The sequence below is a fragment of the Lissotriton helveticus genome, chromosome 7, assembly GCF_964261635.1.
Source record: "Lissotriton helveticus chromosome 7, aLisHel1.1, whole genome shotgun sequence".
NCBI classification, from domain to species: Eukaryota; Metazoa; Chordata; class Amphibia; order Caudata; family Salamandridae; genus Lissotriton; species Lissotriton helveticus.
In genome coordinates, this window is record NC_136068.1 from 640,824,605 (window position 1) to 640,851,624 (window position 27,020).

Consider the following 27,020-nt stretch of genomic DNA (forward strand, 5'->3'; position numbering starts at 1 on the left):
GTTCTGCCTCTTAATCTGGTGCGAAATTCCACTGTGCCCCTGAAGATCCTCCCTCTTCCTACCACTTTCTGTGACACCTCTCATCCGTGATGTACTTGTACATTCAAAGCTGTTAGAACTTGTCTGTGGCATGTACTAGATTGTCTATAAAATGATATCTTCTTATCTCCCTTCCCCATTTTATGCTGCCTCTCTCTTCCGTACTTTTTTTTCACAGGATGACACACTTCTCATGGGTGGAGGAGATACCTACGTTCACGTGATGGATTTAGAATCTGGGACCTTTACGGTAAAATATTGTCTTTCTTTCATCTATTGTAGAGGGGGAAAGAAAGAGGCACATCTTTTCGGGGTCATTGGCAGTGTTTGCTGCATCCATCTTAGTCATGGAGTTAACATATTCTTCTTTTATTCCGTTTGTCCCTAGTTGCTTGATTCCTCTTTTAGCTACTTGTGTTCACTACTTTGTTTTGTTCAACATCCCTGCTGCTCCAAAATAGCCCTTTGCATATTTGTTGACCCTAATACCTTTTTTCCCCTTCTTCCTTGCTTATACCCCTTCCATATGTTGTGGTCTCATGCCTGTTTTCTCTCTACACCATGCAGCATGTCCTGAAGGGGCACAAGGATTACATTCACTGCCTGGCTCTCCGGGAGCAGTTCCGAGAGTGTCTGTCGGGGAGCGAAGATGGAACTGTGCGCCTCTGGGGTAGGTATTGTAGTGAGAAATCTTTGGGGGTGGAGGGGAACCTGTGCACCTCTGGGGTAATTACAGTCAGGGGTCGGGGGTGTAGACGTGCAGGCTTTTGGTTGCAGAAGCAGCAAACTTAAAAAAAACAAAACATCTTTATTCGTCAATTTGCACAATAGGCGCATGACCCTGTACACCAGAGTCCACTGCAGCATCACATTACAGAGGCATGGATCAGCAATTGACTTTTGAAGAAAAACAAGATTATCAGCATAATCAACAGTAAGAATTACTGAAAATAACAACCCCCGAACCACAACTATTCCCCTCCTCCCCCCATCACCTTTAACAACTATGAAAAGACTACAATGTATTCAGAACTCGGCTGCCAGACTACTTTTACATATAAAGCCACATGACCACATCTCCCCTGCCTTGAAAGCCCTGCATTGGTTACCATTTGCCTGAAGATCCCCGTTCAAGCTGCTTTGTGTCATCCACAAAGCGATACATTGAATGGGATCTCTCTTCATCAGGAATAAAATCACCAAACACGTTCAAAAAAGGATCCTCCTCTCTAGAGTGGCACCTCGCCTCAAAATCCCAACGTGCAACAAAAAATCCATGGGTGGCACATCCTTCTCTGTTCAAGCAGCCAAACTATGGAATTGTTTACCCTCCAACTTAAGATACACGGATAACCACTGTATCTTCAGAAAACTACTCAAGAATTGGGTCTTCCTCGCATAACCACCATACACAAACATAAATATACAGCACATCCCTCCTGTATATAAGCATTTATTTGGACTATTGATATGTACTATATGTGTATTAATTTGTGTAAACTTGTATAATAATTATGTTTTTTTTAAATATAGATATTCGTTATTTCTGCTTAACAAATGACATATTACTGATAGTTACATTATTCAATTTTTTTAACATGTATATAAGTGACTGCATAAATAAGTAAATCTTTTATCATAACTATTTACAATTGCTTCACTATTGAATCACCCACAAAAAATTATAATTCATTTAATGTACAATAACTCATGAAAGCCAGTTTATTAAAGGCATCTTTAATCTACACATACTACTTTCCATATATGTATGTATATATATATATATATATATATATATATATATATATATATATATATATATATATATATATATATATATATAATATACCATGTACTTACGTATCTATACATTTATTACTTTTTCTTCTGATTCAGCATATCCAATACATTACTCTTTCTCACCCTATACAGCTCTCAATGTATTCTCTACCTCAACTCTGACTCATCTCACACCTCTTCCCACTACTCTTTCCAATGCAATATCCTATTGCTCACCCTATACCTCTATCAATGTCCTCTACATCCACTCTCCTCTCCCATTCATCCCCAAAATAACCCTTTCTAGCCTCTTCCCTCCTCTACCCCTCCTTGCATCATCTCATACCTCTTTTACTATTCAGATCACCCAAACAAGCCTTTCTAAACCCTTACCCCTGACTCTTCCCCCTCCACCTCCCTTTTACTCATCCCAAACCTTCTCCTACTGCTATTCTATCCCTCCTCCCCTCTTCTATCCCTCCACTTTTCCTTTTCAATCAAAAAACAGAATAACATGTCCACCCCTCAAATTAATTTCATATTTCTCGATACTAACTCCCCTCCACCTCCCCTTTACTCATCCCAAACCACCTCCTACTGCTATAAACTAATTTTAAAAAATTAATAATTTACTAGACCCTTCCCTCTTCCTTCTCAATTCAAATAACTAACATATCCCCCACTCAAATTAGTTTCATATTTCACTATACTAATTAACCACTAATCCTTTATGGGTTCCGGAGTAGCATGCTACTCTCCAAAAATGCGATTCGACGCCTCGTCTGAGGTAGTAAGCTCTATAAATATGCAATTACAATACAATACAACTTTGTAAGCTGTGCTGGGATGGAAACTGCCGAACTATTTGAAAAGTCGCCCTCTAACTACTTATACTGTGATACTGCACCAATTATACCCATTTTTTTTTTAACATGCTTGTCTCTGTGCCTCACCTACAGATCTCCGCACTGGAGGGGAAGTCCACACGATTGAAGTCTACAAATATGAGGTATGCATGTTGTGCTCCATTCCTATTCTTAGACTCTTGTGCAATACTCTGTATTTCTTTTTTTCGAGTATATGTTTTTTATTAGTAAAATCCCGTTCATGTCCTGTGATTTATACGTAGTGGAAGTAAAAGGCACAAATATTTAATTGTGTATCCAAAATACTGATATCTGCTAATTTACAGAGTAACTGGTCCGTCCTTGTGTGCTTATTCGGACAGACGTGCTTGCATAGGTATAAGTTCTGTATTTTATTTTGGGCGGGGTAAAGAAACAAATTTCTTGTATTATGTGAGTCTGACAGATTTTCATAATGATGCCATAATCTGACTTCACTCTCGCTGTGTGGTGTAGCAGTCTAACATGGGTTTTTTCTAAAAGAGTTCTTGTCTGAGGTATGGATTATTTAGTAATGTTGTCTACAATTCCTATTGTGAGGTCAGTCAGATGTCTGGTTCCTTTAGGTGTAACGTGGAATCATTTTACAATCTTCTGTCTGGGTTATTGAGCGATGTCCGTCTGTTGTGCGGTTACAGCAGTGACGTCACTGCCTGACTCCCAGTGCCCATAGCATGTCGGACAATGATGTCAGGATCATTACGTGATTTTAGTCTGACACTGGGTTACTGTAATGACGTGGGTCTCAGGTTGTTATCTAGGGTGATGTCACAATCTGACATCTGTTCCTGTAGTGATGCCATTAAATTCAGTTTCAGGGTGCACGTCCATCCACGTCTCTTGTAATGTAATTAACAAACTAGAAAAACCTGTATTTATATTTCCTGGAGGGACAGTTTTAGCACTGCTTGCAATTCCGTTATTTCTGAAGTTTCTGATTGGCAAATATTACCAAACCCCAAGAACAGCAGTTATTTTCTGAAATGTATCTCCAAGAACAGGAACCAAAGAACTGTTTTAAGGAATATAAAAACAGAGGAAAGTCCAGTATAATCTACAGTAGGAGGTTCCCCGTCCATATGATCATATGCATAATATTAATACCTTGAAGACATTTATTGATTTTCATCCCTTCATTTTGGCACAAGTAAGTTATTTTCACCATTATCCAGAATCATCATCACCTTAAATGGAAATGTCAGTGGAAAATCATGATTATATGTAGTTGAATGAATAATAAATCTTTACCAATCAAATAGGCATTTGGGGTATTTTTGGAGATCAGTGTGCTTTTGGGGTAATGAAGTTGGACGGTCAAAAAATATCAACCTAGTGTGCAGTAGAAAATAATAATTTCATGGGATCTTTCACACAACCTCAGGCGCAGCAGCATGGTGTCTGTCTGCAGTGGTGAGGATCCTGGGAGAGTTTTGTTTCCTTTGTAGAATAGCATGCACCATTATTTATCTTCTAAATCTAGAAAGACTGTCTTGTGCATGGAACACTGCCACCAAACAGACAGTGTAAACAGTCTTTATGCCAACTCCGAAGGTACTTATTGCAGAGTTTAGTTGCCCTGTTTATCGCAGATGCGTATTATATTCTTTGTGTTTTTCCTCAGGAGTGCGCGAGGCCCCACCATGGTAAATTTATCACCTGCATAGCCACAGACTGTGATTTTATGGTGAGTATTTGTCAGCAGACTAAGGGAACATGTTGAGATGCTGGGGAAGGTGTGGAGGGAGCACAACATAACTAAGGATTATGGGCGTTCAGAGTTCAACTTGAGGTGACTCTTTTGACATGTTTTTTTCTATGAGGTTTGTAGTGCTGTTGTGTGAGTTAATTCTGCTTAGTTGGGGCGGTGTGGATGCTTCTTGTCTTGGCTGTTTTGTTATTATCACTGTGGATGTAAGTGGAGAAATCTACCCTTCACTGCCACATAGGAGAAACCCCAACTGCCAGGTGTCCTGATGGGTATCGTGTCTACTACAGAGTCGGCATATGGGCACACTGCAGTGAATAACCACATAGTTGTTTCCCTTCTCACCCTTGAAGGTAATTGCTCCGGAGAGGAAGTAATGGGTGCACCAACTTGCTGCTTATCTGTTGTGGTGATTCCTGAAGAGTAGGCAAAGATTGAATGTGACTTAAGAGTGACTGTCCCTCTAGCTCCAAGGGGGTCGCAGAGGCTGAAGATGTTGTGAGTCATGTAGCAAAGGTTATGTCAATCTTTGACTGTAGGTATGTCTCAATACTTTAGAACCGGTTTATATGGTGTACTCAGTGGCCATCAGATCCATCCCATGTTGTCACTATAAGTACTTCACTTGGAAGAATTCAAGTGTGTCTTCAGTATTCAGGCCCTTTCTGACAGAGTGAGAGTTTGTCCAGCTACTCAACTACTCTTCCTTCTTTTCTCAGGTGTGTGGTGGGGGCCCAGCTTTAACTCACTGGCACCTGCGCTCTGTAACCCCAACCACTGTCTACCCCCTCCCAGAGGTGCAGCAGCAGGTCATGTTCTACCAGGATTTGGTGAGTATCATTTTCTGCACATCACAAATATTCCCCATAATATTTGTTAAAGCTTGTGTTTATTTTACTTATATAGTTGTAATTTTTCCAGCGATTCATGGAAGAGGGCAATTAAATGTCATTTCAATGAGCTATAAGCTTCAGATGCCTAGAAAATGGGCGTGAAAGGTTTGGGGGAAGTAGGGGAACCACAGATCAGCATTCGACTCTACGTGTAACAAATTCTCCTGGTGCTGGTTGAAAAGATTAGTCTAAGTTTACGTTGAAATGGTAGTTAATTGGGTTTTGTGCAGGGGACTGCTTTCTTGGTTGGTCCTGTGAGGAAGCTGAGTAAACTTGGAAATGAAAGGTCCAGACCACAGCAAGACCCTGAGAAACGACGAAACTGGCTCAATGTCACTAGAGATAGTATGATACCTGCACTCTTAACAGTCCCACTCAAGTTGTCAGGGAACCCAGACAAGGATGCAGTGAGTTTTAATAGCTGGGTGGTTAAGGCTTTAGACCTTGTTGCCCCCTCCAGATTGGTCACCTCCACCAGTAAGAGACCATCAGCCCCGTGGTTATCCCCCGAGCTCCGATTTGAGAAAAGCCTTTGTAAAAAAAATTGAGCACACCTGGAGACAATGCTACGACCCCGAAGCCAAGCTTGCTTACAGAAAGGCCCTAAAAAACGTACACAAACTTAAATGCAGAACCATGAGAGATTACATCTCCCACAAGATCAAACTAGCAGAAAATTCTGTGAAAACACTTTTTAAAATTGTTCAAGACTTTGCCAATCCTGCTGCTCCTGTTAGTACAGTACGTCCTACTGCTTTCCTCTGTGCTGGATTGTCTGATTTTTTTTTTTCAGGACGAAATCCAATCTATATATGACACCTTCCCTTCCCTTCCAATCTGACCCTGCCCGAGCACAATGCCTATTTGGACAACACTGAGGCGCAGACTAAATTCCTTCCTTTTTCTCTCAATGACTTCTTAAAATATCTATTCGCTTGTAAAACTGGCTCACCTGGTGATCCCTGCCCTGCCCAGATTTTTAAACTCCTGGCCACCTGCTTTAATAACCCTCTGAACCAGATTTGGAATGCCTCCCTGAGTTCAGGCATCTTCCCTGCAGTGTGGAAACAGGCTTTCCTACTGTCAATCCTCAAGAAGCTGGATGCTGACCCCGTAGAATATAAAAACTTCAGACCTATCTTTCTTCTGCCTGCTCCGGCAAAAATTCTTGAGCAGCTAGTCCAGAGTCAACTCTCTGATTTCTGGAATCTAAAAATCGATTCCATGACTTCCAATCCGGCTTTAGAACAGGCTGTAGCACGGGAACCGCCCTCCTAGAAGTGTCTGAAAGTGTTCGCGAGACTGTCGACCAGGACAATGCAGCCATGCTCGTGCTAATAGACCTGTCCGCCGCCTTCGACACAGTGGCCCATTCGATTCTCTTGGCGAGATTAAAGTGCTTGGGAATTCAGGGCACGGCCCTGTCCTGTATCTCGTCCTTTCTGGAGCACTGGTCAGAGCAAGTCTTCTTCAGGCTATTCACGTTTTTCCAGAAACCCCTGGTATGTGGGGTTCCCCAGGGTTCTGCACTGAGTCCTCTGCTCTTCAACGCCCACCTCCTGCCACTCGCAGCCCTGGCTGAATCCTTCAGAGTAAAGGTGATCTCCTATGCGGATGACACTCACCTGTTGATCTCCTTTAAAGAACAATCAGAGGCTGCATTTGCCAACTTTAGAAGGTGTATGAGTAACATCTTGGCTTGGGTGACTCAAAATTGTCTCTAGCTGAACTCGGAAAAAAACGAGGTGCTCTTCTTCAACAAGCAATGTGCTTTGGTGGCCTCAAGAACTAAATCCCCCCTCCCCCCCTCCCCCCGAGCCAAAAACTTGGGGTTCAGATTTGCCAATGAGCTCTCTTGTAAATCTGAGATTAGGCAAGCATTCTCCGCCTGTTTTGGTAAGCTTCGAACTCTGAGGAAATTGGTGGGATATTGGGGTATAATGCAGCAGTCTAGGTTTGTGAGTGCAGAAGGCACAAAGTGGAGATAATCTTGCCTTCTCATCTGGGCAGACAACCAACCAATGACAATTCATAGCAGTACGTACATTTTCACTAATTCAGACCGTTTTATTTTGACTTGCTGAATCAGTGCAAATAATTCATGGTTCTTTCTAGAGCCAATTTTCAGGTGAGCAATATGTAATTTTCAGTGTATAGTAAATGTAATTATATCCAGTCTTCTTAATTCCATTACCTATACCAGAATTTGGACTAGGCTTTATCACATAACTTTCCAGGATTTTGGTTTTGTGAATTAAGTCCTAAAGGACAGGCGTTAAGCTCTAGAAGTTAGCAAGTTGGCATTTAACCCTAGCGTGTTTATTCTTCTGAACCTTTAGAACAGACTTCTGTGTCTTCTGGATTAGTTAAATTGCTGCCCACCGCCTTTGTAAAGAGAAGAGCTTGCATATAACATTCTTGTGGCTCACCCTTAAAAGAAAGCAGACTGTCTATCGGTCTTGTGCATTGTACAGAAAAGAGGCAGTGCCCAAGAGGTGGTTGATTGATTATATTTCGATTTTATTCAAACATTTTCCATCAGTAAAGTCTTAGATCAGATATCTCGGTAGTACCTGCCATCACCCTAGATCATTTGTGTCTGATAACTCTAGCTTCTATTTTTCCTTTTATCCCTGCTATCCCTTCCCCTTTCTCACTCATCTTCCAATGTTTATACTCCCAGCTCCTGTCTGCAGGACATAGTCCAACCATCAACCACTGCCAAATCAGCGGAGACATCAAAGCCCAGATCCCCTGCACACCTCGAACCATCTACTCTATGAGAGTCAATGAGAATTCCCAGGAAAATAAGGTAAGGTAAGGGTTGGGACTGGAATGAGGCCTGAGTCTGGGGTCCCAGAGTGGGAGCTATCAGAGTCTCATGAATAGTAGAAACACACGTGTGCTATAAAGCAGTAAGGTGTAAGGAGTAATACAAGGACTTAAATTTACCTTGGAAGATGGGAATGTGGCAAATCGGCAGACGCCAGAGTGAACAGTGAGGTGAAATGGAATTCAAGGCTGACGACCAGGAGGCAAGGGATCAAATAGAGATGGTCTACTTGCTCTAAGACAGACTTTTTACGGTAAATTCAAGACAGTAAGCAGAGATCAGAGGAGACCTGAGATGGGCAGAATTAGCTCAGACAATCAAATAAAGGTAGTCCAGAGAAATACAGGAGCCAAAGGGGGCCTGAAATGGTGAAGTTGAAATTGGGCAAAGGTGCAACAGGTCCACCAACAGTGGTGGACGGATGCATAGATCCTTATGAGAGTGAACACTGCCGGGAAGCACTTCCTGCTGGCAGATCAGGCTTTTCATGTATCTTAATACCACTTATTGTGCGCAGAATAAAAATGTTGCGGTAGGCCGTCAATAAATCTTCAGCTGTACTCAAAGCACCACATTGCAAGAACTCCCTCCACCAAAACCAATGCACACCCAGTCGTTTAAAATGTTGTCCTTCCTACTGCTGCATGTAAATCTCTCATAGCAAAGAATACTGTCAGCCTGTGGCAGTGGTTGCTGCGGGTCCACCAGTAGACGCCTGCACCGAGCCAAGCACCAAGTTGTATACTAATACATTGTAGCATTTTGGGACTGGGATACAGTTGAACTTGGTAATAGTTCGGAGCAGTAATATCTCCTTTCCATTTTTTCTCTTTTTTCTGTGGGATTAGAATAATAAGAGTTTTGGTACAATTATTTTCATAATTATTCATTTTCTGTAATTAGTTATAACATGGCAACATTAAGGGACGGGGGGCTTTACTTATATTAGCCCTATAAACAGTCACCTTTTTTAATCCATGAGTCACCTCGTTCGAATACGGCAAAGATGTATTCTTCGAAGAAGGTCACAAAATTGACATATTGTTACCTGTATTTACCTTATAAATAGTCACTATTGTCAACCCATGAGAATCACTTCACTTGATCACTGCATAATTGTCTCTTCTGATGAAAGTCACGCACTTGACACGCCACATGATCACCAATGCTTCCTAATTTTAACATGACCTTCTGTTGATAGACTTCTATTCAGGCATGTAACAATGGACCTGAACAATGCCTTGTATGTAATAGCATGGGTTTACACAGTCTCAAGTGGTTCACTTGAACCGTGTTCTTTTTTGACACCATGTCACAGTGGGTGTCTGCCAATGACTTGAATTGTCTCATACCTACTATGCTCATAATATGTAATTCAATCAGTCTTTATTTCGATCATACTGATCATAAAAGTCACACAAAATAGTTACAACAATACAGTAAATAATCTTTAAATTTAAACAGGATCTCTTAAATAAGCTCATAATATGTATCTGTATGTGGCTTAGCCCTGAAGAAGTCGCTGTTTACTCATTCTGATGCGACGAAACATGTGTTGGCTAAGGCTTTAAACGAAAATGCTCACGAGAGAAACAATAAATCCTGGATATAAATCAAGCATGGATGAAGAGTGTCTTTTAAATTGTCATTAATTTGTTCTGTATACTACGAGCGTGTGCAGGGGAATTTTGTGTTTAAAGTTGAAATTAGCTTGAGTGACAAACCTGGCACATGGAGCCTTGGATTGTGTGCATAAAGGTCACCCCAAAATGCCAACACTGATCCCAGACCAAAAGCTCACATTTGTCAGCCTATTCTCACAAACCTCTGAATGCAGAGTATATCATTCTACAAATACTCACTTCTTTTCTCAGTGCTCTACCAAGCTTGTCAATCACTCCTAGATTAAATGCGGGCGGTTACTGTTAAAATGCTTTTACAGGCTGCCACTATGTTATTGATTCATTTGCAACCCTCCATGCCTCAGTTCCAAGAAACAATCCAAAAAGACAGATGGTCGGGGGTTTTATGGCAGTGATGTTATGAAGGCAGGTTATTCACCAGTCTAACAAGGTATGGATGTAATGCCTTTATCCAGCCCGAATCTCTTCCATATTCACCTGCTTCGCATTGTTTCACTATCTAGTCACAGGGTTGCTTTATTCCGCCATCTAGTGTTTGGGTCCGTAAATCTTAACCTGGTACCAGGTTTTTTCTTCAGCATTGACTATAGGGACCAAGATGTTGAACATAATGCAGCACCTTAATTTTTAGATCCTCTTTTCCACTATTGGGTTTAGAAGCGAGTAAGATTGCAAAGGGATCCAGGCCGAAAATGTGCTGTGCTGACTTATCAGATAAAACAAAGGTGAAGTAACCAATATGCAACCGCGGAGAAGATGACACCAAATATGGATCGAAGGAGAACAGGGTTTTCTGGAGAAAACTTGTAGTGTCAGACGGTTGGAAAATGTATCTTTCGGAACTGCTGTACTTCGGAGCTCTGTATTTTTCAAATAAAGGCAATGCAAAATATTACCATTAAAATGTTCCCAACATGCCTTCGAAAATGTGCACAGATTGATGGCCATGGGGTATGCATTCTCTGTCTTTCACGCGACCTGTTAGCCCTGTGTCCCAGAAGATTCTGGAGATCAGAGAGAAACAAAAGTAGGCAAACTAGGCAATGGAAAGGCCAGACCTTGACAGAATATGGCTTATCTGATGAGTAAGAACGGGTTGACATATCCATGCTTCTGACGTTGAGAACATAACTTGCATAGACATTGCGGTAACAGATACAATACTGAAAGGCATTCTTTCGATGTCACAAACAACTTAAACAAACAATGCCTTAGAAAGAAAAGCCTTCAGGGTCAAAAACATCAGACTCCAGTAAGGTGAAAGCTGATCCAGCAACATTAAAAACACAGATGAGCGAAAGGCTGACAGCCTCAATACACAGATAAAAAACAAATATAGCGACGCAGTAAAAAAGCCTAAACCATCAGGCTCCACATTGACAGAGGACGTAGAGACTGTAGCATGCAAAGGACAGGCACTCTCAAACATTGCATCCCAAGATACACATGGTCATAAAATGGGCAACGGTAGGAGGGGGCAACGCAACATCAAAAGACGAACAAAAACTGGAAGTTGAAATAGTAGATATCCTTAAAAATATGGATTTGATGCATTAATGTCCTTGTTCAAGATCCTAAGTAAAATTGGACCTAAAGAACCAAGAGAGACAGAAGCACAGAAGGAATAAATTGTGACTACTCTCACAAAAGGAACCACAAGATTAGAGGGTAGACCCTGAAATACACACAGAGGAGGACCTGCCACAATAGGGTGCACACAACTACAGAGACATTTGGGATCAGATGGCGGTAGATTCACCACAAGAAGAGGTAGATACATACCCACTAGAGCATCCCTACCAGGTAACCTAACCTTCTCATGCAGTGATATAAAGAGGTGCAGTTATGTGTGACCTGCCACAAGTGCAGGTAGAGGAGTCATCATGTATGCTCCTAAAAGCACTACACCCTTTTCAGAGAACGAATCACTATCTTCCAATGCTGCCTAGGGTATTACAGCAAGATAAGGATGTTTTTAAAGAAACAGAAAAATATAGACCATGCCCTCAAGCCCACACATATATCAAACGCCACATAGAACTTGTCTCTCATTGTGGCTAAAGCCTGGAAAAGAGATAGTAATGCAGCGGATACTGGACAACAACCAGATAATGAAAGACCAGAGGCATTGGGGAAAACGATGGAAAGAGGGACTGCAACACAGTGGAAAATAGCTAAGTCCAATGCTCTCCTAAAGGTAGGGACACCACAATGGAAGGAAATAGAGGAGCTCATGTAATGCTTTCTTGAACAATTTAGACAAAGGCAAAGCGTATTATTGCAGAGGATAAGACCATTTCCAATACATACCTCAAATCATTCCTGGATTCTGTAGATACAGCTATTAGGCAGCTGTGTATATGCATAGTACTTCATAGGCATTCGTGCCTCAGAATCCCTGGCTTCAAACCAGAGAAATAAACATCAGTCATCAACAGCCACTTTAATAAATGAAAACAACAACCGACATGGCTCGGGTTATGGGAGCTTTCCAATGATAAGGGAAGTCTCAATAGAAGAATTCCTACTCCTAGAATGAATAACCGGGGTAATAGACCCTTTTTAGATCTGACAAAGACGCAATCAGCAGAGGGCCAAAGAACATCTGATGACTTCACAATGGCAACAAAGTTCGCTTGCATGCTACGCCTTTCGGCGCAGAGCGAGCAGAAGAAGTCTTTCCTCTAGAGAAAGCACACAAACAAAGTGACTGCATCAATCTGCCCCAGAGTAGCTAATGTTGCAGGGATTCTGCACATACACAGAAGTATGCGCAGGATAATGGGACCTTGTGTATAGGGGCTAAGCCTTCCCACCACCTTAGTGCCCAGGACCGACTAGCTGCACACTCACAGAGAAGCAAATGATTAGACACCCCAGAACACAACACTTCCGATTTTCTCAGGAATCGTGGTAACGAGGCAAAACCCTTTCGCTAGCACTTTTTTTTTTTTGTCCACAATAAAGTCCGACAGAGACACAAAATAGTTTAGAATATTTATTTTAACTATTGTGCTCTATAATGCAGTATACGTGCCACAACAAGCAGAAAAATGCATAATACAAATATTGTCAGCATAGCAAGAAGCCCATATATCATGAATATAACCTCCCTCCCCTTGCTAGGAATTGGTATTAATATATAACAGAAGATCTCTGGGTTTTAATTAACAAACTACATAGAAGGGGGTCTAAGGGCTGGTTTACCGACTCATACTAGATACATGCCCCTATCATTAACCTGATTATATACAAAGGAATATCTAGGAGTCTAAAAGTGAAATCAAATCACAAACACCTGTTGACGTGACAAATAAGAGAGTGGCAGCTACATTAACCAATTGCACCACGTGATATAATAACACCACATTCACGTGAGGCACATACTCAAGGTGAGAATTTTCCCATCAGTTGTCTAACTGTTCCGCCACTTTTACATCATACTAGGCTAGATCTATTGACTCCAGTAGCCTCCCATAACTGCGATGTAATCTACAGCAAGGTATAAATAGAGGCAATGTGTCCAAGACATATACTTAGTCTATTACCGCTATGTAATCAATATACAGCGGACCACTGAATCTTATGAATAATACCGATCTCTATATCAGTAATGTTTATATTACAGAGATTGTGGTATCTATTTTGCGCAACAACATGATCACTATCTATGATGGTACCCCACAGATCCTTAATCAGATCATAACGACATCCAGGGAATAGGTTCGTTTAGGCCCTCCTTGTCGCTATTCAGCTTATATACCCATTTCTGTTCTTTTCTGAAGAGAAATTTGCCTACATCAGGGCAATGGTCAGTCCTGTTGATGTGATCTTATTTTGTAGATTGTGGTGGAGCATCTGAACCTGACAATCAGGTGATATGATTCCTTTTTATTTTTGTCACTAATTTTACAGCAGTAGCACCAACTAGGTCCTGATGAATGCATAGGTACTTCCTTAGATGCAGAAACATGTTGACCACTCGCTGAGCAGATATTTTGTTAAATCTGCTTCTACACCTTTGCTTTTAGAGTTAGGGAGCTGAGAGAAAACATTAAAAGTCTTTCCTCTACTCCGTCTCACCTAATTTTATATTTTCACTAATCACTTACTTTGCACTGCTTTTTCAGTTGTCCTATCACACTGTTTCCGCTCACCAGACAACGGTGGGTCTTCTTACTCTCACAGTCTTCTATTCCGTTTCGTGTGACTGTGACTGCACTGACTCCTGGGTAAGGAGAACCCAAATGATGTAAAAGTTGCGGAACAGTTAGACAACTGATGGGAAAATTCTCACCTTGAGTATGTGCCTCACGTGAATGTGGTGTTATTATATCACGTGGTGCAATTGGTTAATGTAGCTGCCACCTCACTTATTTGTCATGTCAACAGGTGTTTGTGATTTGATTTCACTTTTAGACTCCTAGATATTCCTTTGTATATGATCTCTGGGTTTTGCCAGCAGACCCCATACCTTAGTGCCTAGATGATATATCTACATCATGGGAACCACATTGCTCTTCTCCCTGGAAAGGTCCCTCTCCAAGTTTGTGTTTTTTATGTGTGCATCCCCGTAATATCAAACTACTCGTCTCCCACCAGCTGCAGTGGTATGTTGTGTCTAAGTGCTAGGACCTTACCAGAACAGAACAACATGGGGCATTGTTGATTGATCTTGCTCACAATGTTCAGACTAAACTCCAGGAACAGGCAGAAAACGAACACAGCGAACAGTTCCCATGTGAAAAGCACGGACAGAGTTGTTTGTTGCAAAATAAAAGCATCTAGTAACGTGCAAAGCTGAATCATGGCTGCAGGGCTCTTGCTAATTTAGTGATGTCGACAATGTCCCCACCAGCCACGTGACACTAACACCAGTAAAAGAAGGAATCCAATATTTCTTTAAGACTGGAAAGAAATCAAAACAGACAGTCGGATGTTCAGTATTATCAAACATGAATATTGCATAGAACAATAAGGCAAACCAAGATCATGTATGCAAAATAAACAAAAATACAACAAAGAACAAAGTGAAGCACTGTCAAATGACGTTCAAAACTTTTTTCTAAAGACTGCCATAGAAACAGTGCAACTGACCTATAGAACAATGGAGTAAACTCTGAATATTTGCTCAGATTGAAGCAAGACCTTGGACTGAGATGGATCCTAGGCCTAAGGTTCTTAAACATATTTTGTCACAAAACAAAACTTCAGGATAACAGCACTGCAGGACATCAATCCCTGTTAGAGAAAAGAGACTACCTGCAATGCTCCCCCTTCCAGGACAATTCTTCCTCTTCTCTCTCCTTCCCTCACCAACTACTTTCCTCCACCCCCACGCCACACAGAAGCTCTTACTCCAATTTCCTACCTAACTGAAGTGGTAATAAATGGGACTGTTAAACCTCATGGAATAGGAAATTTTATGTGTACTCCAGGTCTGCACAGTTCTCTTCCAGGGGATCCTCATCAATAGTCATAAGCATTAGAATATTCCCGCCCATGTGCGGGACCCCGGAAACACTATATTATATGTGCCCCACATATATATACTCATATATATATAAATACATATATATATATAACATGCAATAGCAGCCAATAAAAACAGAGCTGAAATATGCTGTGTAGAATTTCCACCATACATGCAATAATAATAAGCATTAGAAACATGAGAAACAACACAAAGTTTGTTTTAGAAACTGTTTTAATGCTCAGAAAGCAGTAGAAATTCTTATAACTCACTGGAAGCATAGAAAGCTCCCAGGCTGCATTGCAAACACACAGTCTAAAAAGACTGAAAAGCTAACCTGTAGCTACATTGCAATAAACTGACACCGTGCCTTTAAGGCACTCATGACCCCCAGTATCCCATCATGCCTCAGGGGTGACAGTTAGGTCAGTTGTTCTTTCCGGCTCCTTCAGAGAAGGACCCTGGTTACACAGCTCCACTAATTTTCCTGTTTTTTGACAGAAAAACTCTTCACTTTTGACAATTTTTTGTTCTTACTCGACATTTAACATCTAGTCAAGTAAGATACTGTCTTTTTCAGTCAATTTGGTGAGCATTTTCTCCTGAAAATGCCTTCACTCTTTGACAAATGCCCTTCTTGTGGCAACAAGAAGGCCAAGTCAGACAACCACGACGTCTGTATCCTGTGTCTGCCTGAGGAACATGATCCAGGCACCTGTCCTCATTGTGAACACCTGTCAGGAAGAACTTTAAAAGACAGGGAGAGGATTCGCATTTATGGCCTAGCTCATAGGTCATCAAGAGGAAGATCTCCGGTGAAGAAGGGCTCCAAGAAGACTCATTCATCTTCCAGAAAGAAGTCTTCATACCCCTCACCCTCAGCGTCGGGCTCGGCGCTGAGAAAAGAACCACCGGTGGATCATTCATCGTCTAAACTACCGTCGACGGCGGGCTCGCCGTCGAAGAGAAGACCAGGTACGTCGACGACGTCGAAGGATCCAGTTCCATCGTCGAAATCTCCTCCGTCGGCGTCAACCGGGCGACGTCCGACGTCGAGGAAGGGAACTCCGCCGCCGTCAACCGGGCGACGGTCGGCGTCGAGACCCAGGACCCCTCCGCCGTCGTCAACCAGGCGACGACCGGCGTCGAGGGAGGTCACCCCTCCGCCGTCGTCATCCAGACGTCGACCGGCGCCGAGAAGTGTGACTCCTCCGCCGTCGTCGAAGAAGCGACGTTCGGCGTCGAGGACCAAGACCCCTCCGCCGTCGACAGGGAAGAGTCGATCGGCGTCGAGGATGCAGTCTCCGTCGGTGTCTCGTCAGCTCTCGGCGTCGAGGGTGTCCAAAACCCCTCCACCGTCGTCGCACAGACATTCGACGTCGATGCAGAAATCTCCGTCGACGGCTGATCATCACCGTTCGACGTCGAGTGAAAGACCTCCGTCGACGATTAGACCTCGTCAGTCGACGTCGAGGCAGGGTGCTTCGTCGACGACGTCAAGACTTCCGTCGACGACTGGGCATCGTCGTTCGACGTCGAGGGAGAGGTCTCCGTCGAAGGCCGGTACTCACCATTCGACGTCGAGACGTGGAACTCCGTCGGCGGCTGCTAATCGCCGCTCGACGTCGAGAGACCATACATCCTCGCATAGACACTCTAAAACAAGATTGTTTGATCCGCCGACTCCCCGAAAGCACTCGACCACGAGGGAAGATCGCTCGGCGTCGAGAGGTTCAGATGTGGTGATGGTAACGGAGTCAGCTTCCCGTCATTCCACCTCAAGGTCCTCTGGCTCCTCAACTACGTCTTCGAAGTCCAGAAGTCCAGTACGCAAGTCACCTGAGCGTCGGACGGACCCTTGGGCGGATAAGGTCAGACTTTCACCTAGATGGTATAAGTCTTTGGATCATTGGAGAGATTCTGGAGCTGCAAAACGTATGCAGGACTACGCCAGCTCGCAGCACAGGTCTCCTCTTCAGGATCTAGTGGAGGAGATGGACAAGCATAGCCCTCCCAGGCGCAAATCTCCGGTGAGAACACCAACTAGATCTCCCAGAAGGACCCGATCTCCCAGAAAAGACCCAGAGGAGCGGGTCAGGTCTCGCTCTCCTAGACGTGAGGTGCGTTCGAAACGATCCAAGGAGAGGAGGCACAGTGTCCACCGTAGACGTCGACGAACTCCGTCTACTTCCTCGACCTCTTCTACCAGGTCTTCCAAGAGGGACTACTCCCCTACTTTGACGGACAGTCCTACGTCCCGATCCTCCCCAGTGGATGACATTGGGACGTATCTGGACGTCTTGCAAAGAGGAGCTCAGAAGCTGAACATTGAAATGTCTGTCCCTCAGGTTACCACGACACTCATTTTCGAGACTCTACACAAAAAGGCGATCACCAGGCCTCTACTGCCATTAGTTCCGGGGATTATAGATCCTGTCAAGGAGGTATTCCTAACTCCGGCGGCTATCAGAGCGGTGCCAGCCCGCATCCAAAAGAAATACAAACCGGCCTCTTCTGACCCGGTTTTTGTAAGATCGGACCCGCCAGCAGACTCTGTTATTGTGGCGGCGGCGAGGAAGACACACGCAGTGGCAGGTTCTTCTTCCGTCCCCCCAGACAAGGACAGCAAGACGCAAGACTCCTGGGGTCGCAAAGTTTGCAACTCAGCTGCGTCGACTCTGAAGGTTTCTAGTGCGGCTGCACTTCTGGGTCGGTACGACAGAGCCTTATGGGACTCTATGGAAAGGTTCAAAGCCAAGCTGCCAAAAGAAGACCAGCAGGACTTTGAAGAAACCGTGACTGAAGGATGTCTGGTGGCGAATCAGATGATAAGCACGGCTGCGGATGGTGCTGTCCTGTCGGCGCATTCCTATTCTCATGGGGTTTGTGCCAGGAGATCGGCATGGTTATGCTTGACAGGCCTGAAGCCGGATGCTCAACATCGCATCCTTAACATCGCATCCTTAATCTCCCCTTTTTGGGTTCCGCTCTTTTCGGTGAGCATGCGGACGAAGAAATGACCCGAATGAAGACGGAACTAGACACAGTGAAAGCGGTGGGCTTGGAAAAGAAGAAAGAGTTCAAGCGTCGTTTCAAGCCCAACAGGGGGAGAGGGGCTCAACAGAGGGTTCAAACCCCTCAATGGTCCCAAAGTAAAGCCCAAGGAAAACCCCAGTTTCGAGGTAAACCGGGCAGAGGTAGAGGAGGTCATCAACAATCCTCTACCACTACAAGAGGAGGAAAAGCCTGATCAGTGGCCTCCTCTGGCGCCGTTGCCCACTCCAGTGGGAGGAAGTGCTTCACAACACCTGGCAGAGTGGGTCAGCATCACCAAGGATCAGTGGGTGCTGAATATACTGCGCAATGGATACAAACTACGTTTCCTGGCTCCTCCAAAGAACATACCTCCAAAGAGCGCTTCCCCTCACCAACTAAGCTTGCTCCGAAGAGAGGTAACAGTTCTACTACAAAAGCGAGCGATAGAGGAGGTTCCTCTCGCTCAAAGAGGAAAGGGAGTTTACTCCAGGTACTTTCTTGTCCCCAAAAAAGATCAGGAGGACAAGTTCAGACAAATACTCGATCTGCGACTTCTAAACAAGATCATCATCAGAGAAAAGTTCCGCATGCTGGCTCTTCACCAAATATGCCCACATCTTCAAGCCGGAGATTGGATGTGTTCGGTGGACTTGCAAGATGCGTACTTTCACATCCCAATTGCTCAACAACATCGCAAGTACTTGAGGTTTGTCGTAGGGAACAAACACTATCAGTACACGGTGCTACCCTTCGGTCTCAAGTCCGCACCACGAGTCTTCACCAAATGCATGGCGGTGGTGGCGGCTTTTCTGCACAAGAAGGCACTCTTCCTATACCCATACTTGGACGACTGGCTCCTAAAAGGTCCGTCTCCAGTGCGGGTAAAGCACGATCTACATCTGTGTCTTCTCCAATTGCACAGGCTCGGTCTCCATGTGAATCTGGAGAAGTCAGTCCAGCGGCCTACACAGTCAATTCACTACCTAGGCTCCGTTCTGGACACAAAAGTGGGAAAAGCGTTTCCTTCGGAGGAGAGACTTTTTTCCCTGAACCAGAAATGTGGAATTCTGATAGACTCTCGGCTTCCAACAGCCCGACAAGTCGCATCCCTGCTGGGTTCCATGGCATCCTGCATCTTTCTCATCCCAAACGCAAGGCTGAGAATGCGGCCTCTACAGCAGGCCCTGGAGGATCAATGGGACCAGGCAACAGGACTTTGGGAGGATCGCATCAAGCTCTCCCAAGCGACGAAAGATGCCATTAAATGGTGGACACGGAGAAAGAATCTGCTGGTGGGGGTTCGGTTTCACCAGCCTCTTCCAAACCAGTCGATAGTGACGGATGCCTCTCTACAAGGTTGGGGAGCGCATATGGGTCCGCTTCAGATTCAAGGCCTGTGGTCTGCGCAGGAGCAGACATACCACATCAATATGCTGGAACTCAGAGCGGTATTCCTGGCTCTCAAAGCGTTTTTACCAGCGATAGAGTCCAACTCAGTCCTAGTTCAGACAGACAACACGACCGCCATGTTCTATCTGAACAAACAAGGAGGCACAAGATCTCGCCCTCTGTCTCGAGAGGCTCAGGCAATTTGGCATTGGCTCCTCTCTCGAGGCCTCACGATAGTGGCGGTGCACCTGCCAGGCGAGTTGAACGTAAAAGCAGACGCACTCAGCAGGCACTTCGAAGATCAGCCAGAATGGGTGCTAAACGACGATGTGGTGGAAGAGCTTTTTCGTTGCTGGGGTCGTCCAGCCATAGATTTGTTTGCAGACGACGAAAACTCCAAATGCCACGCCTTCACGTCCAGGTTCCACCGGCCTGGAACTCAGGGGAATGCTCTGCTGATGGATTGGTCAGGGACGTTCGCTTACGCGTTTCCTCCCCTGACTCTGATTCCGAGAGTAGTTTCCAAGCTCTGCAGGTCGAACATGGAAATGATCCTGATAGCTCCGGATTGGCCGCGGCAGTGGTGGTACCCGGACCTTCTACATCTGTCTGTGTGTCCGCACAGACGACTCCCTTGCAGGCCGGACCTGTTGAGCAAAATGAACGGGAGGATAATGCATCCCAACCTCCCATCATTGAACCTAACAGCATGGCTCCTGAGGTCCTGCAATATGGACATTTGAACTTGCCTCCTGAGTGCATGAACATTTTAAAGGAGGCTAAGAGACCTTCCACGAGAACGTCTTATGCGTTTAAGTGGAAGCGGTTTTTCCTATGGTGTAGGGATCATCACCTTGATCCGACTAAAGGACAGGAGGACGTCATTTTGCCATACCTTCTTTCCCTGGCTACTGCTGGTTTGAAATACGCTTCTATTAGGGTGCATTTCTCAGCCATAGTAGCATACAGAAAATCACCAGATCAGGTTTTTTTCTTGCAGGTTCCAGTGGTTAAGGACTTCCTCCAGGGGTTGAAGAAAGTGTATCCCCCTGTGCGAAATCCTTCTCCTCCATGGGAATTAAACCTGGTGCTATCCAGGTTAATGTCACCACCTTTTGAGCCCATCCACAAGGCCTCTTTGCAACATCTCTCTTGGAAGGCGGCCTTTTTGGTGGCGATTACCTCTGCTCGCAGAGTCAGCGAGATTCAAGCTCTATGTGCGAAAGAACCATACACTATCTTTCATCACAATAGGGTAGTCCTAAGGGCTCATCCAGCTTTCCTTCCTAAAGTCATCTCTGATTTTCATATAAATCAGTCCATTTCCCTCCCTTCAATTTTTCCAAATCCTACGACCCCAGCCGAGCGGTCACTTCACTCCTTAGATCTTAAGAGAGTGCTCAAGTTCTATTTGGAAATGACCAAAGGGATTAGGAAAACGGATCAACTGTTTGTGAACTATGGTTCAATGCGAACAGGTTTTCCAGCGGCCAAGAGGTCCATCGCGAGATGGATTGTCTCTTGCATTAAATTGGCTTATCAGCTTGCAGGCAAGCCTTTGTTGCAGTCGCCCAAAGCGCATTCCACTAGAGGGAAGGCCGCTACAGTAGCCTTCTTGCACGACATCCCAATGTCCGAGATATGCAAGGCTGCGACTTGGAAATCAGTTCATACCTTTACGAGACATTACTGTCTCGAGTCTGATTCCAGGGCCGATACTCAAGTAGGACAAGCCTCTTTGAGGAATCTATTTGGGTAGCCTATGGCCTGTACAAGCTTAGTGAATACTAGGCTTAATATGGTTTATTACTGTATTGTTACTCCTTTGCCCGCAGGGAGATGAGGTGAGGCTCGCTATTCTATTCTAATGCTTATGACTATTGATGAGGATCCCCTGGAAGAGAAGGATTAGTTACTTACCTGTAATCCTAGTTCTCTTCCAGGGGTATCCTCATCAAAGTCATAAGCAACCCTCCCGCCTCCCCGGGCAAAGGACATTCTTTAATAAGGAGATATGGTTAACCTATTTTGTTATTGGGTTTATTTTCAGTCTCCGAAAAGAACAACTGACCTAACTGTCACCCCTGAGGCATGATGGGATACTGGGGGTCATGAGTGCCTTAAAGGCACGGTGTCAGTTTATTGCAATGTAGCTACAGGTTAGCTTTTCAGTCTTTTTAGACTGTGTGTTTGCAATGCAGCCTGGGAGCTTTCTATGCTTCCAGTGAGTTATAAGAATTTCTACTGCTTTCTGAGCATTAAAACAGTTTCTAAAACAAACTTTGTGTTGTTTCTCATGTTTCTAATGCTTATTATTATTGCATGTATGGTGGAAATTCTACACAGCATATTTCAGCTCTGTTTTTATTGGCTGCTATTGCATGTTATATATATATATATGTATTTATATATATATGAGTATATATATGTGGGGCACATATAATATAGTGTTTCCGGGGTCCCGCACATGGGCGGGAATATTCTAATGCTTATGACTTTGATGAGGATACCCCTGGAAGAGAACTAGGATTACAGGTAAGTAACTAATCCTTATTACCCATTCTATGGATTTCGACTCTTAATAGCATAGCATGGCCGGACTGCTACCACCCGATAATGGTAATTACAAGTGCACAGATTACACCTTGCCAGCACCTTGCATCTTGTAAAGAGGCCTTAGAGTGTGCATACCTAAATCTCGTAAAAAAGTAAGTCCAACGTCATAGGCTACTTAATGCATCTGGTGTATTGAATATTAACTGATGCCTTGCTGAAATCTATTTGCCGGAATTAGGAGTATATACAAGGGGTCAATAAAACAAACAACTTTTCAAAATCCCAGCTATTAAAAGAGTTAAGAAACCCACCAAGGTCTATCCTACCATCAGTGTGGAACTTACACATTGTTCTAATGCAGCTGTTGCAAACCATTCTTTGAGCCTCACTTTAAAGCATGTAGTGTAGTTCCTATATTCCCAATAGGCTCTGCGCATTGGAATAACATAAACAGCAGTTTAGACGTAGGACTGAGGTCATCTAGGTCTCTACTGACTATGTTAGACTTAATTAGGTTTGCCAGCTAGCTCAGAGGTCACTAGAAACTTTCTCGAATGAACAGGAAGGAGTTAACTTTCCTGATTAGACAAGAAGGGATTCGTTTCTGACAACCGCATAAACATGACAACTTTGCTCCCTCAGAATAAAGAGTATATCTCTAGAGTTGTGTGAAAACAATAGACGGCTATTTCACTCAGTCAATCGTGCATGCTTAATTTCACCAGGAGTGCAGAGAAATAGAGAGACAGGCGTTTTCAATAAAAGTTGTTAGTTATTGAGCAGACTTCTTTCTCATGCAAGAGAAATGTGTTGCCACAATTGCAATACTTATCATGAAGTAAAGTGCGTACAGTAAAAGGAGTATTATGAAATAATACTGTAAAAGCATTGATATGGTTTCTTAGCCATATGATACTTTACAACGGATAAAATATATACATACATAAAAACATTGACAAACGTACTCAACTGGTGCTTCTAAGATACGCCTACCCCGGTGTACCTGACCTAAGCCTAATACGTGGGAAGGAGTAAGTAAGTTGCAGTTTAAGTTAAGTTGGTTTTTGCCAAGAATCTGAATCAAGAATTCTCTTAAGGTTTTAATCAGCTCCGTACCTTGGTTCTAGAATGAAGGAGGTCTTGTATCTCTCTCTCAGGACTTGATCTCCCAGCAACTCGCAAGGGTGACTGGAAACACCGGAGCTGGAATTTCTCGGCAGGAGAAAAGACAGCGTCTGTCTCAGTGCATCAAACGGGAGGTTCGGCTTCCTTCGGCACTTGCATCAGCTGGGCTTCGGGCAAGTAGATAGCCGCTCTGCTCCAAACCACCGTGTGTTTGCTTAAAGCAACGTTGGTATATTTATACCTGGAAGGTGCCCGGTTTGACGTAAGGTTGGACATAAGAAGTCACTAAGAACTAACAGTTATTTCTGGACTCCAGGAGTTCTTGTGCAAATCAAAACAAAAGCAGGGGGAATTCCTGGGCTGCTGGAGGCTTGGTTTGTTTAAAGAACGCGTTGTACTTTCTAGGAGTCTATGGGAGTAGCCTTGCCGTATTTGGACTGCATGGGCTATGACTAAATATGGACATGATTATTATGCCTTTATAAGGATATGTTTCGTTATAACCACATAAGGGCATGAATCATGGATATCTTGATTAGGATCCTAGATAGATTAATAACAAGCATACTTGAAACACTTGACAGCAAATTTGCCTTTTTGGTGGCATTCACATCACTGAGAAGGGTAAGTGAGATACAAGTGCTTACCATACAAAAACCATATTTCCAAATGCATAAAGACAAGATAGTGATTAGAACCAACCCAGAATTCATAACCAGGTTAGTATCCAGCTGTCAATCTAATCGGACCATCCAGTTGCTGGCCCCCAAATGTCTGCGAAAAGAATGTTACCCACACTACACGCCAAGAGGGTCATCACGTATTATATACAAGCTCTAAAGGACATTAGGAAATCACAACAGTTATCTGTAGTACACACAGCACAATAAAAAATAACAACCAGTGTCAAGCGCTTCTAGAGCCTGTTGGATAGTGCAAACTCTCCAGTTGTGTTACCTGATGTCAGGGAAACCTCTTCCGTTTAAACCAGGGCGACTCCTTGTACTGCCACAGTGCGCTTGTGGCCCTCCTGACCTTTTTACACATGGTCCCTTAGTGAACAGCAGCACTGAGCTGCAACTTATTTGACAGAGCACTAACATTCAGAAGGATGTTAAATTGTAAAGCATTTATTCACAGATTAACTGAATTTAAAAAAACGCATCACAAAAGATGTTCTGGAGCACTGCACTTTGCTTTAGGAACAACTTGATGCTAAAAGTCAGTATGCAATAAACATGTAAAAATGTGATCAAGTCCTTTCAAAAAAGTATATTTCTCTAACATGATTATAGCACTTCATTGAGTGCCATCTTTTAGAAGTGATGGTTTTCAGACAAGAACTTTGAAACATCCATGCCTTCCCCTATCTCTGATGGCAATGTCAATAGTGAATCACATTTCAAGTCAGTTGTCATGTCCACCCTTGTTGTGGCCTAAGATGTTTTTATACATGGAGCAAAATTAAAAATTATTAAATCAAACCCAAGAGACAGTTTTGTGCAGTGCACATTCTGTCCTCATGTATTTGAAGGGCTTATCATATATTATAATGAAGAAAAAGGAGACAAGGTGAAATAAAACAATTGCAGAGGATCATACAATTTGTTCAAGGGGAAAAGTCGGGATTGAGCCCAGGTTTTTTGGTTTCACATTGGAGAATTCTGCCACTAGAGGATCTATTTTGCTCTTTCATTTTGCATCAGAGTTAAAGATTTGCCTTTTAATTTGTGGCACATTAGGTTATAGTGTGGCTAGCAGACAGAAGCTACTTGAAAACTGGGCTTGTTTTTGGCTTGAGGATCAAAGAGAACCTGTAGTTGAGCAAGAACCAAGCATCTTGCTCAAGCTTGGCTCACTCAACCCTTCAGTAGCTTCCCTACCTTTAACACATAACTGCAATTAAGGGGACAAAATCATTGGAAGAACATGATTTAACCAAGATCAAACAATTGGGTGAAACAGGAGTACGAACACCATAATCCTTGTTTTAACTTTCCCTATGTACCACGTCTAGCGATGGAGGTTGGGTGTTTCTGTCTCCCAACCTCAGTGAATTGGACACCTTGTTGGTGGATTTTGGCCAGTATTTTTATAGTACTTGCTTCCTTAACTGAGCCTGTCTCTAAGCACTTCTAAAGTATATAGATAAGACTCAAGCCATAAGGAGATTGTAAGGCTCAAGATTCTATTTAATTCCAATTCAATATTCACGTTACTTCTAAATGATGCTCTAAATCGCAGATTTCTCCCCTTAGAGGTCTCCTAAGGCACCTGACTGGGTCCGGAACTATTACCCAGTAGTGCTCCCACATACCACTAAATAATTCTGTGCAACTCTGCATTGGCTCCTTACCACTGGGAAGTGGTGGATAAGAGCTGCAGATAAACCCTTCTGCGCTGATGTCCGTTCTTTTTGCTTATTTCAAAACAAATCTGTAACTCTGCTCCCAATTTTGTTGTCCTTCCCACAAATTCTAATCTTAATCTAGTATGCAAGCTAACGCTATCCTCATCTAAAATGATAGGTCTCAAGTGATGCTATGACTTTTGGAAGCAGATGTTGGGCACGGATCTGTACATAGTGTGTCTCTGTTGTTAGGGCTCGGGTCTCAATTTTAAGTTGTGTGATAAATGCCCCCTCATAGACCCAAAGGCAATCAGGGACCAGAAAGCAGAGCTATACATCACCTAACATAAGAATAAGTCACAGCACTGACATAAGTTTCACTACTGTGCAGTGGGATTCAACCATATCCGGCCACTCTGTATCCAAAGAGAAGGCTTTAGAGCATCACGATGTTAGTCGTTCTCCCTCTGTGTTCTGCAGTGTAAGAGCCGGCTTCTTGTGATCCTGATTTTCTTATAATACACAATACTCCAGAGTTCCTGGTAGTTTAGGCTTTAACCTGCAAGGTGAACCCAAATTAATTCCCCATGACTCCTCCGGATAGGGAGTGTAAGTGGATTGAGTCATTTGGAAAACATATGTTCCCTTCAGCCAGCCTGGCATTTGTCAGTGTTGTTTGTTCATTAGGTTGCTAAAGCCATGCCCTCTGTGACATGGCCAGCGAAATCTTGCCAGTGTTCACAGCAGATCTAAGAGCCTCTTTGGCTCTATTTATCACATCCATGAGGCAGTCAAATATGTGATTTGTGTTGGCATCGATATTACTGATTACCTGGGAAGGGGAGTTGGCACCATGGTTGAACCCCCCGATATGTGTGCATGCATTTCATAGGATTAACTGGCAATAAACAACCCTCTCTCATGGATATCCCCTTTGATGGCTTACACCTTTTTGGTGAGGAAGCAGGTTCCGCCTTGGCGTGCTTTAAAGATAGTAGGGACCCGGCATATTCCCTGGGCATCTTGACCCCTGCCAAGCAGTTGACGACCTCCAGAGGACGCTGAACCTTATTATATCATTGGAATTCACTGAAGTTGCATGTCACTCCTTCGCAGTGGCTTCAATTTATTTGAACTATTGTGGATGTCAGACAGTTGTAAGCCTTCCCCCGTTGTTATGAGTCCAGGGCATTCAGACTATGAATCCTTGTTTCAGCCCCGGTCCCAGATCTCCGTGAAAGCAGCTGAGTCTTCTTGGCCTCTTACCCTCCTGCATCCTCCATGTCCATTACTC

At 43.6% G+C, this 27,020-nt stretch overlaps 1 protein-coding gene across 2 annotated transcripts in view; it reads left to right on the top strand.

Moving 5' to 3' along the window:
• THOC6 (THO complex subunit 6) overlaps window positions 1-27,020 on the top strand; it is a 133,962-nt gene that overhangs the window by 100,357 nt on the left and 6,585 nt on the right. For both annotated transcript variants that reach the window (XM_078652894.1, XM_078652893.1), the window contains exons 7-12: window positions 218-289; window positions 607-709; window positions 2,778-2,827; window positions 4,345-4,407; window positions 5,148-5,258; window positions 8,005-8,133. In XM_078652894.1, coding sequence (XP_078509020.1) covers window positions 218-289; window positions 607-709; window positions 2,778-2,827; window positions 4,345-4,407; window positions 5,148-5,258; window positions 8,005-8,133 — 528 coding nt within the window. The remainder of the gene's footprint in view (window positions 1-217; window positions 290-606; window positions 710-2,777; window positions 2,828-4,344; window positions 4,408-5,147; window positions 5,259-8,004; window positions 8,134-27,020) is intronic.